At 39.6% G+C, this 15544-nt stretch overlaps 1 protein-coding gene and 2 non-coding genes across 3 annotated transcripts in view; 2 read left to right on the forward strand and 1 right to left on the reverse strand.

The window, feature by feature from the left end:
* The window catches only part of LOC126249484 (dynein axonemal heavy chain 7-like), a 1193512-nt gene that overhangs the window by 419035 nt on the left and 758933 nt on the right, over nucleotides 1-15544 (reverse strand). The window contains exon 34 of the mRNA XM_049951137.1: nucleotides 12418-12536. Coding sequence (XP_049807094.1) covers nucleotides 12418-12536 — 119 coding nt within the window. The remainder of the gene's footprint in view (nucleotides 1-12417; nucleotides 12537-15544) is intronic.
* Trnat-ugu (transfer RNA threonine (anticodon UGU)) lies at nucleotides 14358-14432 on the forward strand. The gene has a single exon. It is a non-coding gene; the product is annotated as a tRNA-Thr (tRNA).
* Trnat-ugu (transfer RNA threonine (anticodon UGU)) lies at nucleotides 14802-14876 on the forward strand. The gene has a single exon. It is a non-coding gene; the product is annotated as a tRNA-Thr (tRNA).

Genomic DNA, 15544 nt, shown 5'->3' on the forward strand with positions numbered 1-15544 from the left:
AAAAATTAAAAATAGGATGTATAATGCCTGAAAAATTACAGTAGTTCCCATTACTTTTTGATAACATGTTATCACAAAAGTAATGAGGTAATGACGTACACAGTATATAATAGAGCAGAGCATGGGTGGAGCTATCATTTGTACTCAGGTGAGTCATATCAGAAGTTTTCTAACGTACTTATGGCCACACAATAGGAATAAACAGACTTCAAATGTGGAATGCTAGTTGGAGCTAGACAGAGGGGGCAATCGATTTCAGAAATCATTAGGAAATTCAGTATTCTGAGATACACACTGTCAAGAATGTGCTGAGAATACTAAATTTCTGCCATTACCTCTCACATTGAACAATGCAGTAGGTGACGGCTTTCACTTAACAACAGAGAGCAGTGGCATTTGTGTAGAATTGTCAGTGCTAACAGACATGCAGCACTGCATGAAATAACAGCAAAAATCAATGTGGGATGTATGACAAATGTATCTGTTAGGACATTGTGACAAAATTTGGCATTAATGAAGCATGGCAGCAGATGACTAATGTGAGTGTCTTTGCTAACAGCATGACATTGCCTTCAGTGCCTCTACTGGGTTTGTGAACATATCAATTGGACCTAGATGAGTGTAAAACTGTGGCATGGTCAGATGAGTCCCAATTTCAGGTGGTAAGAGCTGATGATTGGGTTCAAGTGTGGCAGATACTCCATAAAGCCATGGACCCAAGTTGTCAAAAAGGCACTGCGTGAGCAGGTAGTGCCTCCACAATGATTTTGGCTTTGTTTACATGATATGGAACCAATCATTGACTAGAAATGGTTAAGTTCAGTTACTTGAAGATCATTTGCAGCCCTTCATGGAATTGATGTTCCCTAACAATGATGAAATATTTATGGATGACAATACACCATGTCAAAAGGTCACTGTACTGAATATTTATCAGACATAATCAAGAAGTGAATTCATGCACCAGTAACACCTTCACAATTACAGATTGTTATAGAGGCAGCAGGGTTCATATTCCTTCAGGGGACTTTCAACAACTTTTTGAGTCCGTGCCATATTGAGTTGCTACACTACACTGGGAAAAAGGAGGTCTGACATGACATTAAGAGGTATGCCATGACTTTTCTCACCACTGCAAATTACAGCAACAAGTAACCAGTTTCATCCCTCTCATTAAATGTTTTTCACAGACAACCACTTTCAACATCCTATGGGCAGATTATCTACAGTGCACTTTCACATATGCTGTCTCACAATTCAGTATCAAAGTTGGTTTTTGATTAAATAGTCATTGAACAGGATAAACTTCCTTACCAATTATAGAAATAAATGCATCAACATGACATGAAAATACCAACAAGTGACCACACTGAATCAAACAAGTTAATAATAAACAACACAAGTTATTAAAAAGATGTTAACTATATGAATGTGAGTAACATATTGTTATAGAGATGTTAATAATTCACTGGCTTTCGCAAGACTAAACATATATGGGTGAGCAGGGGTATTTACAAACTGGCATACAGGTACTTTGGGATACTGGAAACTATAGATTTGTTTATAAAACTACTGTCTTAGAATATACTAATTTAGGTTAACTACATGTTTCAACAATAACTTTGTTTATAAAAATGTAATGAGTTAATGAAACACAAAAGTTCACAGAACTATTTAGTGTTGCTACACTGGCAATTCTCTATTGATGCTTACAGTTATTGTAAATGAAATTATGCAATTTCTTAAATAATGGCTTAGTCAATTAATGATGGGTGTCATTGCACAGAAGGCAACAATAGTTTTAGGTGGATGCAAACTTCAGTATTGATCATAAAATAAGTTAACTAGTTTTAGGAAAATTAAAACATGTTGCTGTAAAGTCTGGATTGCAGTCTTTCTAATTATATATGTCAATGTTTCCAAAATCACTGATTAGCTCAGTTAAATTCCTCTTAACATGCTGTAGTAGAACTTTCAATCATTCATTACTTTTAATTATTATGTTTTCTGTTAAATATGTTGCTATAATCAGCATCTTGTTAATTACCTTCTGAATAATAAACTGGCATGAAATACACTACTGGCCATTAAAATTGCTACACCAAGAAGAAATTCAGATGATAAACGGGTATTCAAAAAAAATGGCTCTGAGCACTATGGGACTCAACTGCTGAGGTCATTAGTCCCCTAGAACTTAGAACTAGTTAAACCTAACTAACCTAAGGACATCACAAACATCCATGCCCAAGGCAGGATTCGAACCTGTGACCGTAGCGGTCTTGCGGTTCCAGACTGCAGCGCCTTTAACTGCACGGCCACTTCGGCCGGCAAAACGGGTATTCATTGGACAAATATATTATATTAGAACTGACATGTGATTACATTTTCACGCAATTTGGGTGCATAGATCCTGACAAATCAGTACCCAGAACAACCACCTTTGGCCATAATAACAGCCTTGATGTGCCTTGGCATTGAGTCAAACAGAGCTTGGATGGCATATACATGTACAGCTGCCCATGGAGCTTCAACACGATACCACAGTTCATCAAGAGTAGTGATGGCGTATTGTGATGAGCCAGTTGCTCGGCCACCATTGACCAGACGTTTTCAATTGGCGTGAGATCTGGAGAATGTGCTGGCCAGGGCAGCAGTCGAACATTTTCTGTGTCCAGAAAAGCCCATACAGGACCTTCAACATGCGGTTATGCATTATCCTGCTGAAATGTAGGATTTCGCAGGGATCGAATGAAGGGTAGAGCCATGGGTCGTAACACATATGAAATGTAATGTCCACTGATCAAAGTGCCGTCAATGCGAACAAGAGGTGACCGAGACGTGTAACCAATGGCACCATATTCCATCACGCCAGGTGATATGCCAGTATGGCGATGGCAAATACACGCTTCCATTGTGCATTCACCCCGATGTCGCCAAACATGGATGCGACCATCATGATGCTGTAAACAGAACCTGGGTTCATCAAAAACAAATGACGTTTTGCCATTTGTGCACCCACATTCGTTGTGAATACAACATCGCAGGCACTCCTGTCTGTGATGCAGCATCAAGGGTAACCGCAGCCATGATCTACAAGCTGATAGTCCATGCTGCTGCAAATGTCTGCAGGTGGTTGTTGTCTTGCAAACATCCCCATCTGTTGATTCAGGGATCGAGATGTGGCTGCACGATCCATTGCAGCCATGCGGATAAGATGCCTGTCATCTCCACTGCTAGTGATATGAGGCCATTGGGATCCAGCACGGTGTTCCGTATTACCCTCCTGAACCCATCGATTCCATATTCTGCTAACAGTCATTGGATCTCCACCAACATGAGCAGCAATGTCATGATACGATAAACCACAATCATGATAGGCTACAATACGCCCTATGTCAAAGTCATAAACGTGATGGTACGCATTTCTCCTCCTTACACGAGGCATCACAACAACATTTCACCAAGCAACGCTGGTCAGCTGCTGTTTTTGTATGAGGAATTGGTTGGAAACTTTCCTCATGCCAGCACGTTGTAGGTGTCGCCACCGGCGCCAACCTTGTGTGAATGCTCTGAAAAGCTAATCATTTGAATATCACAGCATCTTCTTCCCGTCGGTTAAATTTCGCACCTGTAGCACGTCACCTTTGTGGTATAGCAATTTTAATGGCCAGTAGTGTATGTTCTGAATAGTGCTTGGATGGATTTGTCATACTACATGCACACAGTGTGTACAACTAGATGTATGTGAAAATTAAGAAGAAAGTAGTTATTGGAGTGCAATAAGACAAGATAGAAAGATTCCAACTTGCTCTGTTTTAGGCTCAAAGGGTTATATCCATTCACTCATCAACCAGTCTGGTGTGCAACAGAAGACAGTACAAGGAAAGCTGGAGTTTTAAATTTTGCACTTAAAAAACTGTTCATGCAGGAGGATCCTACAGACATACCATACTTTGAGTGATGCATAGACTCCTGAGTGGAGGATACAGAAATAGGCATCCCTGGCATTGAAAGCAACTGAAAGAGTAGAAAACAAATAAGACGCTTGGTCCAGATGGAATACTGGTTCACCTTTAAGAAGTAATTGGTCCCTTACTAAGCTTGTATTCATGATGAACCTCTCACTCACCTCAAAATTCCAAGTGTCTGGAAAAAAAGGGGAGGTGGGCACCTGTATATAAGAAGGGTAAAAGAATGGATCTGTTGAAGAACTGAGCACATTTTAAGCTTGAATATAACAAATTTCCTTCAGACAGAAAAGCTTCTGTCCACAACTCGGTAGAGATTTAGAAATCATTGCTCATGCAAAATTCAGCTTGCCCTTTTCTAGCATAATGTTCTGTGAACCATGGATGAAGGGCAATAGGCAGAATCCATACTTCTAGATACCTAGAAAGCATTTGACACAATATCCGACAGCAGACTGCTAACAATTGTTCAAGCATGTGGAATATGATATTTCAGTGCCTGTGTTGTTAATAAGTACTGTGCAATGTTCATTCAGACATGCATGTGTGTCTGAAGGAACAAGTACTGTGGCAACTACAACCATCATGAAATACTGAAATGTATTCACAACCACTGTCAATCTGGATGACCATCAGCTGTATAATGTAATGACAAAAATGAAAATTTGTGCCTGGCTGAGACTCAGATCTGGATTTCCTGCTTTATGCAAGTTGTTGCCTTAACTACTTTTGATATCCATGCACAGCTAATGGCCAGACACAAACTTCCATACATCATCTTTCATTCATCACAACCTGCTCTCATACACATTATGTAATTCTCATACAGGAAGAGGACATTTCAATTGAAAGATGCTGCCTGGTATTGGTGGATAAATACAATATTACAGTGCCTGCGTAGTAAAGAATTACTATGCAACATTCTTTTGGACATGGATGAGCAATGCACAGATAGCCCAAGTGTTTATGGTGACCACTCACATGAATTGGGAAATTCAACTTTCATTGTTGTCATTCCATTACATACCTGATGGTTTTCCATATTCACAACTGGGAATACATTTTAACTTCATACAGAATCGGTTCCTAGATATTTGAGTGGATCAAAGACTGCATTATTCTAGATGACAAGTGTTCATCAGAGACAAGGTTATAGTGGGGAGCGTCCCAGGGAAGTATGATAAGACCACTCTTGTTCTCTGTATACATAAATGATCTGACAGATAAGGCAAGCAGCAATCTGTGAGGGTTTGCTGATGATGTTTCAGTGTACAGGAAAGTGTCACCATTAAGAGAATGTACGAGGGTAGAGGATGTTAGACAGAATTTCTGTTTGGTGTGATCAATGGCAGCTTGCTCTGAATGTAGAAAAATGTAAGTTAATGGATATGAGTAGGAAAGACAATCCTATGATGTTCAAATACAATATTAGTGGTGTGCTGCTTGACAGAACCATGTCAATTAAAAATCTATGAGTAATGTTGTAAACAATATGAAATGAAATAAGTACATAATGTCAGTAGTAGGGGAGACGATTTGTTGACTTTGGTGTATTGGGAGAATTTTAGGAAAGTGTAGCTCATATATCTCATATATAAAGGAGTCTGCATATAGAACATTAGTATGACTCATTCTTGAGTACTGCTCAAGTGTTTGGGAGTCCCACTAGGTTGGTTTAAAGGAAGACATCAAAGCAAGAGGTGTGCTGCTAGATTTGTTACCAACAGGTCTGACTGACTTGTGAGTATTACAGATATTCTTCTGGAGCTCAAATGGGAATTGCTGGATCAACGATCACGTTCCTTGCATAAAACAGTATTAAGAAAATATAAAGGCATTTGTGGCTGACTGCACACTAATTCTACTGCTGCCAATATTGAATTTGTGTAAAGATCCTGTAGACACAGTAAAAGAAATAAGTGCTTGTACAGCGGCATACAGACAGTCATTTCTTCTTCCCTCTATTTACAATTAGAAAAGAACAGTGAGCTACTATCAGTAGTACTAAGTACCCTCCACCATGCATTTTATGGAGGCTTGCACTGTATATATGAAGATGTAGAAAGGATCTAACATTTTCTGCTCTGAGTCGTAGAATGCTAAATTCATATCTTTTTTCTGCTGAGGCCATTTGTTATAACGTCAAGTTTAACAAATATATTTCAGAACGACACAACACATATAAGTCACAGAGTAAGTTGACAAGCAAGACATGTGTACATGTTAGCATTCGAATGAGCACTGATTCCCAGTCTAGCGGCTGCTGCTCGGCTGGCCGCTTAGGTGGCGCAGCTGCTGCATGGCTGGCAGACAGCGCCGCATGTAGAGGACGCGCGTAATTGCGCGGTGGCGCTTTGAATGATCAGCGAGTCACAACACCATTCTCTTCAGTAGTTCCCATCTGGAGCTCCAACAAGGGTACTATGTTATCTCCAGAATATTTTATTCAATAGGTTGCTGCTACATCATCAAACCATAGAATAGTGCTAACTGTTATTGGAAAAATATAACTGCTGTAGTTTCCTCTTGCTGTCAGCTGTTCACAGTATGAGCATATGATGCCTAATGTAACATGTTCAGGACAACTGACCATCCAGACTGTTGCCCTTGTAACTACTGAAAAGGCTGCTGTCACTCTTCGGAAAATGTTAGTCAGTCTCGTCTCCACATAGTTACCCTTCCAATGCACATACGTAGAATATGTTTATTCCCCCCTGCAGTACACAAACCCCCACTGGGACAATGGCCTATGTTTATTTTGGAGGGTGGGCAGTGTGTGTGGTTGGCAAGGTCTGAAGTGTGTAAATTAAATATCATTTGACTACATCATCAGAAATCAGTTCATAGAATCAGTCATGATTTTAAGGTATTTGGGAGTTGCTGTTGAGAGTTGATTAAAGTGGAATGACTACATAAATCAATTGATGGGGACAAGGTAGTTGCCAACCTTTGGGATGAACCATAAAGTAGAGTATTTCTACATCTATATCTACAGTCTGTGAATCACTGTGAAGTGCATGGCAGAGGGTGCATCCCACTGTACTGATTATTAGGGGTTTTTTCTCATTCCATTCACATATTGAGAGTGAGAAAAATTATTATTTAAATGCCTTGTACATGCTGTAATCAACCTAACCTCATCCTCATGATTCCTATGGGAGTGATGTGTAGGGGTTGCAGAATATTCCTGGAATCATAATTTAAAGTGGGTTCTTGGAATTTCGCCTGCAGACTTCCTCAGGATAGTTTCTGTCGGTCTCCAAGAGTCTGCCAGTTCAGTTCTTTCGAGATCTCAGTGACACTCTCGTTTGGTCAAATAAACCTGTGACTGTTCATGATGCCCTTTTCTGTATATGTTCAGTGTCCCCTGCCAGTACTACTTGGTACAGATGCCACACACTTGAGCAATATTCTTGGGTGGGTCATTATTCAAGTGATTTGTGAATGATCTCTTTTGTAGATTGATTGCATTTCTCTAGTGTTACCTGTAAACTGAAGTCCACTACCTGCTTTGTCCATGACTGAGCATATGCAATCATTCTACTTCATGTCCTGCAAAAGATACACACAGGTATTTGCATGAGTTTACTCATTCCAATTGTGACTAGATGATATTATAATCATTGTGAACTATGTTTTTTTTCTTTTTTTTTCATTTTGTGGAGTGCACAATTCTGAACATTTAAAGCAAGCTGCTATTCATTGCGCCACTTTGAAATCTTGTCAACATCTGACTGAATATTGAGACAGCTTCTTTCAGATTGTATTTTGTTATAGATAGCTGCATCATCTCCAACAAGTCTGAGGTTCCTATTATTATTGTATACTTCCTGGGGTATACACAAAACTGTCAGTGGCTCTCCATCCAAAATAACTTGCTGCATCCTTCATACCAAGAAATCCTCAATCAATTCATATATTTCATCTGATATACCACATGTTTATACTTTTTATAATAAGTGTAGATGTGGTACTGAGTCAAATGCTTTTCAGGAATCAAGAACTACCGTATCTACCTGCCCCACTTGATTAATGGCTTTCAAGTTGTCATGAGAGAAAAGTGAGATTTGAGTTTCACATGATCTGTGTTTCCAAACTCCATGTTGGTTGGCATGGAGAATGTTGTTCTGTTTGAGATATTCCATTATATTTGAGCTCAGAATATATTCTAAGATTCTACAGCAAATGGATGTCAATGATACTGAATGGTAGTTTTGTGGATCACTTACGCTAATCTTATTGAAGATAGGTGTGACCTGTGCTTTCTTCTAACTACTGGGAACAGTTTTTTGTTTGAGAGATCTATGACAGATTGTAGTTAACAGAGGGACTAACACAGCTGTGAACTGAGTACATAATCAGACAGAGGTGCCATCAGGTCCTGGGGCTATAAGTGGGAATTTCAAGCATACCCAGTAAAACATTTGCTACAGCCCATGCATTTGTCTTCCTGTGTGATGGCAGGCATTGCCATCCAAAAAAGTTGTGTTCGCTATCCAGGTCGGTTGCAGTTTATGTCCTGTGACTGCTCCTGTAGTATGGCAGGATGGGAAGTGTCATTGATATTGCCATGGTGAGACTGTAATCTCAGCAACTGCATTTTTTAAAACGGTGTCCGCATAACCGTACATGATCATGGCAATCCCTCATACATTTTTTTGTTGGGAAGAAGGGGTGTTTAGATTCAATGAATGATTGCTTTGACTCATGATGGTAGCAGTGGACTTGCTACTCTCCCCCTGTAATGATCTGCATTAGGAAACCATCCCTTTTTTCCCATAAAACCTGAGGTGCTGCAGATAGTACCAATGAATATGTGCCAACTAGATGAAAATATGACTGCTTACTTGATGTTCAACATGGTTCCATAAGGACAATCTAGGGCCCATGCCACATCATCAGTCCTCACATAATGCTCTTCAAGTAACATTGCTTCCACATGTTGCAATGTGCTGTCATTCCAGAGAGCAGTCAAGTTGCTCCTTTTCCCTGTAATTCTTTCTTGTCATTCTTTCTTTGTTGAATTCTTAATCCAACTAAATACAGTTTTTCAATACAGTTATGGCAATATATAGGATACATTATACAAGCGACATACTCTGTGGATAATCCCTTTGTCTATAAAAATTACACAACTGAGACCAGTGTAGTCAAGTACACTCCTGAGCACACCTGACATCTTGCACTTGTGCACTTGAGTTATTAATTAGACATTGACTGCAGAATACTGGCTATCTATCCACCAGCCATTTTCTTCTACCTTCTAAAAACACACAGACACCAAATTTAAAATGCTATGCATCTGCAATCTGCAGTTAACAACTTGTTTTCTGGCTTACCATTGTAACTGACCATGACTATAGTTAAGTTGAGTTAGAACAGTTGTTATGTCTCTAACTCCACAATCAAATTGTGTGTGATCTTCTCCTAGTGAAGAGTTCACGACATTTTTGGGATCCAATGGCCCCAATAGTCTTTGTATTCAAATATCTATGAACTGCCGAGTATATAAAACAAGAACTATTAGCAACAGAGGACAGAGTATTTTTATGGAGTACCTATGATCTTCTCTGCTTTATCCACTGAAATATTAAATCAGCAACACCAATCAAAATGTTAACTTCTCCCTTCTTCTTCCTCTTTCTTGTGTGCCTTCATCCCGCATCGTGCAGGGTCAGCATCGTTATCTATGGATTTGGCATTGTTAGTTTGAGGGATGGCTGAATGCCCTGCCTGTCAGTATCCCATTACCCCATGGAATGGAATATTTGTATGTCAACTCGTCTGCATGTAGTGTTATTCATGTGAAAGTGAGTGAAAGTTTTCTAAATGTTTGCAAATTGTATAACTGAGGCAGAACCTAAGTACCAGCCGAATATTCATCTACTGTAATGTGGGGAACTGCCAAAAAACCACATCTAAGCTGACCGGTACACTGACCCTCATTAATCTGCTGGGTGGATTTGACCCAGGGCTGATGCACCTCCCCTTTCCTGGAAGTGGCACTTTAACATGCACAGCTATCCAGGTATGTGAAACTGTAACTATGTATTTTAATTGTATTTGAGAGCTCATAAAAATGTAATACTGTGATATAATATTTGTTACTGCTGACAGTCAAACTTTTCACAAAAATTGCTTTTGAATGTTCTGAATGTGAAGACAAACTCTGCTGAGACAGTACATTTACTCAATATTAATGGATTCAGTAAATAAACCATTTCATGGTAGTGGTTTCTGGTATCATATTGTAACATTCAGAAATGTTTTTGTTTCAAGTGACAATTTGAAAAATGTGTGTTGCAAAGCTATTCACTGAAAGTAGAGGGTGCTCAGCCAAAGGTATACCCATTGACCTCAGTTTATAACTCCACAAAATATTAACACAGTTGTTACAGAAAATTGTGCAATGTGATTTTAACAGATGTGAAACTTACGAGATATCTTCAAAAGTATGACCACCAATTTGAATATATGCTGCTCAACAAAAGATCATTACCTAGTATGTGATAAAAATGTATAGTATGTCCTGAAAGGTATGAGAGGCAATGTCAGTTTGACTGATGAGTTCTATACATGATCTACTTAAAGGAAAAGCAGTTCAGCCATGTGAGCTCAGGTAATCTCAGTAAACATGACATGCAGTCACCTCAATTAATTTTCAGTTTCCATCTATAATAGTCAGATGATCCCTTTACAGCAGCACTGAAGTAGTGTGGCATCATACAACATTGCAGACACATTGTGTGTGCCATATGCTAGGGTATAGACCCTATCTTTTGACATTTTATTATTTATTTATTTATTTATTTATTTATTTATGCACTTATCCAATGATCATTTTACAATGATATTGGATTTGTCATCATAATACAATGAAAATAAATAGCTCAAAAGATATGTGTACACCTAGAATATACACTGAAGAGCCAAAGGAACTGGTGCACCTGCCTAATATCACATAGGGCCATCTCCCCTCCCCCTTCCCCCACTCTCTCAGAACAGCCTCCCAACATTGCACCTAGCAGTCCTATCCTATCTCCACCATGTCCCTACACACTTCCACAGGCAGCACAGTGGCCCCCTATTTCATCCCTTTCACTCATCCCAGCAGATCACTGCTCACATCAGACATAATCATAAAGTGGCCATGTGTGTGTGACTTGTGCTTGTGTGAATGTGTGTGTTTTCTACTGTAGAAGAAGGACTTTGTCCAAGAGGTTAAATATTTAACAGTTTTTTTTTTCATAGTGCCATCTGTGACTCAATATCTCCCTTATGTGGTGTGTAGCAGTGGATACTTTCCATAGTTTTTGAATGATTTCTTGAAGCTTTCAGCTGCCATTTTCTTTATTTCCTGTACAATTGTACAATTTCGGCCTTAGGCCATTTTCAAGTATTTTATGGGTGATTTTTTGGTAACTGATTATGTCATATACGTTGTTGCTCCTATGACATTATGTTTGCTCATAAATTAGTTTGAGGTGTTCACGCTATTTTACTGTGCTCCTAAAATAGTGTGAACACCTCAAACTAATTTATGAGCATATCATAATGTCGTAGGAGCAATGACATACATGACATAATCTGTTACCAAAAAATCATCCATAAAATAATTGAAAATGGTTTAAGCCCAAAATTGTACAATTGTACCAGAAATAAAGTAAATGGCAGCTGAAGGCTTCAAGAAATCATTCAAAAAATTCATCGCAACTGCGGACCCTATTGCATTGAAAATTACTTTCCATATTGTTGTTATAAATTTACATTGGTGTATGATACTTGTTCTGACAATTGCCTTTGTCGCATTGTATATTTAAGGAATGTTACTGACAATACAGGGTGTTTATAAGAGAATATCAGGGTTTTAACACTTTATAATATTGATTTATTAAACTTACAGTTATAAATGATATGTCAAATGAAAGAGCAACCCAAACAGTTTTACCAAGAATCTTATAAATGTTCAATGTGAGCACCGTTTGTCACATGGCACACATCAAGTCTATAGCCGAGTTCTTCACAAATGTTGATAAGTGTGTCTTCAGTGATTGCAGCAATAGCTGCTTCAATCCAGTTTCTTAATTCAGGGAGGTCTGCTGGTACCTGAGGCACATACACACGATCCTTGGTGATACCGTAAAAAAAAACAATTTGCATGGCATTAGGTCGGGTGTATGTGGAGGCCATACAAAGCAAGCCCTGTCATTGGGCCCCTTGCTGCCTATCCAGTGCTTGGGTACAGCGAAGTTCAACCAATCTAGCAGATTGCGGTGGAAACATTGCATGCTGTACATGAGCACTGGTGCCAAATGCAACTGTTTGAGTTGCTCTTTCATTTGACATATCATTTATAACTTTAAGTTTAATGTAATAATTATTATAAAGCGTTAAAACCTCAATATTCATTTATAAACACTCTGTATTATAAACTATTTTCTTTGCATACCTTGTTGTTACATGGAAATATTTTGATGCCACTACTAAGGAGCTCTTAATATCATCTGAAATCTTCACATCTTGTATGTAATGATGAGCAACTTTGTCCAGTGCATCTTCAGGCCAGACCTAGTGAGATTTTGAGAAAATTAATTAGTTCACAAATGAGATTATGAAAGGTAGGTAACATGACCCACATGAGCAACTGCATAGACTATATTTTCTTAAACTAAACAATTTATAAAGTAAATGTTAATACTGATAGTGCCAATTAATATTTATGTAAGTGGTGATTAACAACTATGCAGTTGATATAAATGTTTTTAATGGCTTACAGTTGCAATTACAAGTAAAGTATGTTTATAATTTTAAAAAAGGCTCAGGATGTCTTAATGAAATACAATGCAATGGTTTTGTTGTCATTTGTTTGGCACCATACAGCAAAACTATTCAAAATTATTCTTATGATATTTATAAATGCCAACACCTGATTCCCTCCTTACTCTCCAGTGACCCTTATCCAGCCAATGCGAGGTCAGAACTGCTGTGACAGTTCCCCACTTTTGCAGAGAACCTATCATACCTATATATAGGCTACTGCTGTTGTGGAGTCACCACACCCCAGAATATTTCAAAGATACTGCCAGCTTGGAACCCCTCTCTAACCCATCTCCCAGGGAGTAATCCATGCAGCCCTATATGCATCTACTGTAATACTATGGTAAGGTGTGGCATTGTTTTTCAAACTGTTTGCACCATGTGTACCTGAGGAAGGATGTGGAAACTAGCTTGGTATTTATGTAGGTAGATGTGGAAAACTACCTAAAAAGCGAATCCAGGCTGGCCAGCATACTGGCACCCAACATTAATCTGTAAGTCACATTCATTCTGGGTCTGTCACATCTCACCATGTTCCGCAAGCTAGCTCTTTAACATGCTCAGCTACATGAGTATGATAACATTAAATAATCCCTAATGAGATAATAGTATTGAGAACTATAAAATGTACACCAGGAACGTAATGTTAATGTCTTGTTGCTACACTATTTAACACTCAATTTTAAAAACCAATAAAAATATACATTATTAGACACACATTGCAAAAATTACCTCAAGTTCTAGTAATGGGTTTGTAAACATATTTCTATCTTCAAACATATTTTTATTCTGTTTTCCTTGTGAAATAAGGCTAATATGTCCATAAACAATTAATTTCTTCTCAAAGTAACGTTTTGCATAAATTAAAATAAATATGCAATGTAATCAAATGATAATTAAATGGACACCCTAGCTGCAAGCAGGCGTTGATACACTTCATTGGGGACATGTTGAAAATGTGTGCCCCGACCGGGACTCGAACCCGGCATCTCCTGCTTACATGGCAGACGCTCTATCCATCTGAGCCACCGCGGGCACAGAGGATAGTGCGTCTGCAGGGACTTATCCCTTGCACGCTCCCTGTGAGATCCACATTCCCAACATGTCCACAACACTACATTCGTAGTGCGCCTAATAGATGTTTGCCCATCATACTCATTCCTCGTGGCAGATTAATCTACCAAGTCCCGTACGAGTTCGGGCATAGCGTGTGCGTTCGCACAAGGTCAAAGGCCGGAAACCTATGTTTTCTTTAACTATATATGATGGTAGTATCTGTTCCCGAAAGAACAGTTACCGTCAATGACCATGCAGCTATGCTAGAAATCAAATGATAATTAAATGGACACCCTAGCTGCAAGCAGGCATTGATACACTTCATTGGGGACATGTTGAAAATGTGTGCCCCAACCAGGATTCGAACCCAGGATCTCCTGCTTACATGGCAGACACTCTATCCATCTGAGCCACCGCGGGCACAGAGGATAGTGCGTCTGTTGTGGACATGTTGGGAATGTGGATCTCACGGGGAGCGTGCAAGGGATAAGTCTCTGCAGACGCACTATCCTCTGTGCCCGCGGTGGCTCAGATGGATAGAGCGTCTGCCATGTAAGCAGGAGATCCCGGGTTCGAGTCCCGGTCGGGGCACACATTTTCAACATGTCCCCAATGAAGTGTATCAACGCCTGCTTGCAGCTAGAGTGTCCATTTAATTATCATTTGATTTCTAGCAAAGCTGCATGGTCATTGATGGTAACTGTTCTTTCAGGAACAGATACTACCGTCATATATAGTTAAAGAAAACATAGGTTTCCGGCCTTTGACCTTCTTGTGCGAACGCACACACTATGCCCGAACTCGTACGGGACTTGGTAGATTAATCTGCCATGAGGAATGAGTATGATGGGCAAACATCTATTAGGCGCACTACGAATGTAGTGTTGTGGACATGTTGGGAATGTGGATCTCACGGGGAGCGTGCAAGGGATAAGTCCCTGCAGACGCACTATCCTCTGTGCCCGCGGTGGCTCAGATGGATAGAGCGTCTGCCATGTAAGCAGGAGATCCCGGGTTCGAGTCCCGGTCGGGGCACACATTTTCAACATGTCCCCAATGAAGTGTATCAATGCCTGCTTGCAGCTAGGGTGTCCATTTAATTATCATTTGATTTCTAGCAAAGCTGCATGGTCATTGACGGTAACTGTTCTTTCGGGAACAGATACTACCGTCATATATAGTTAAATATGCAATGTGTATGTACGCAACATGCTATTATTCCAGATTTCCTGCATACACACATCAAAAAAAGTGTTGCATCAGCCCGGTTCCTAGCACTCCTGACAACAGATGTTGACTATTGATATAGTATCACAGACACAGTCCCTTTGACTGTTCAAAGTTGTCACTAAACCTGTTCAAACATGTAAACAACCATGCATGAGCAGTACCTATTAGATGGAGAGGGTCCGACAGCCGATCAGTTCCAGTCATTCCACCAGGAAGGAGGTACATGGCCCATGTTGTCTGTAGTTCAACCATGCCGGTCAATACCATGGTTCAATTGTGTCCACATTGTTACTTTGTGCCAGGAAGGGTTCTCAACAAGGGTAGTGTCCAAGCATCTTGGAGTGAACCTAGGTGATGTTGTTCTGACATGGAGGAGATAGAGAGAGAGAGACAAGAACTGTCGATGTCATGCCTTGCTCACGCCGTCCAGGGGTTACTACTGCAATGGATGACTGCTACATATGGATTATGGC

Source organism: Schistocerca nitens, chromosome 3 (genome assembly GCF_023898315.1).
Source record: "Schistocerca nitens isolate TAMUIC-IGC-003100 chromosome 3, iqSchNite1.1, whole genome shotgun sequence".
NCBI classification, from domain to species: domain Eukaryota; kingdom Metazoa; phylum Arthropoda; class Insecta; order Orthoptera; family Acrididae; genus Schistocerca; species Schistocerca nitens.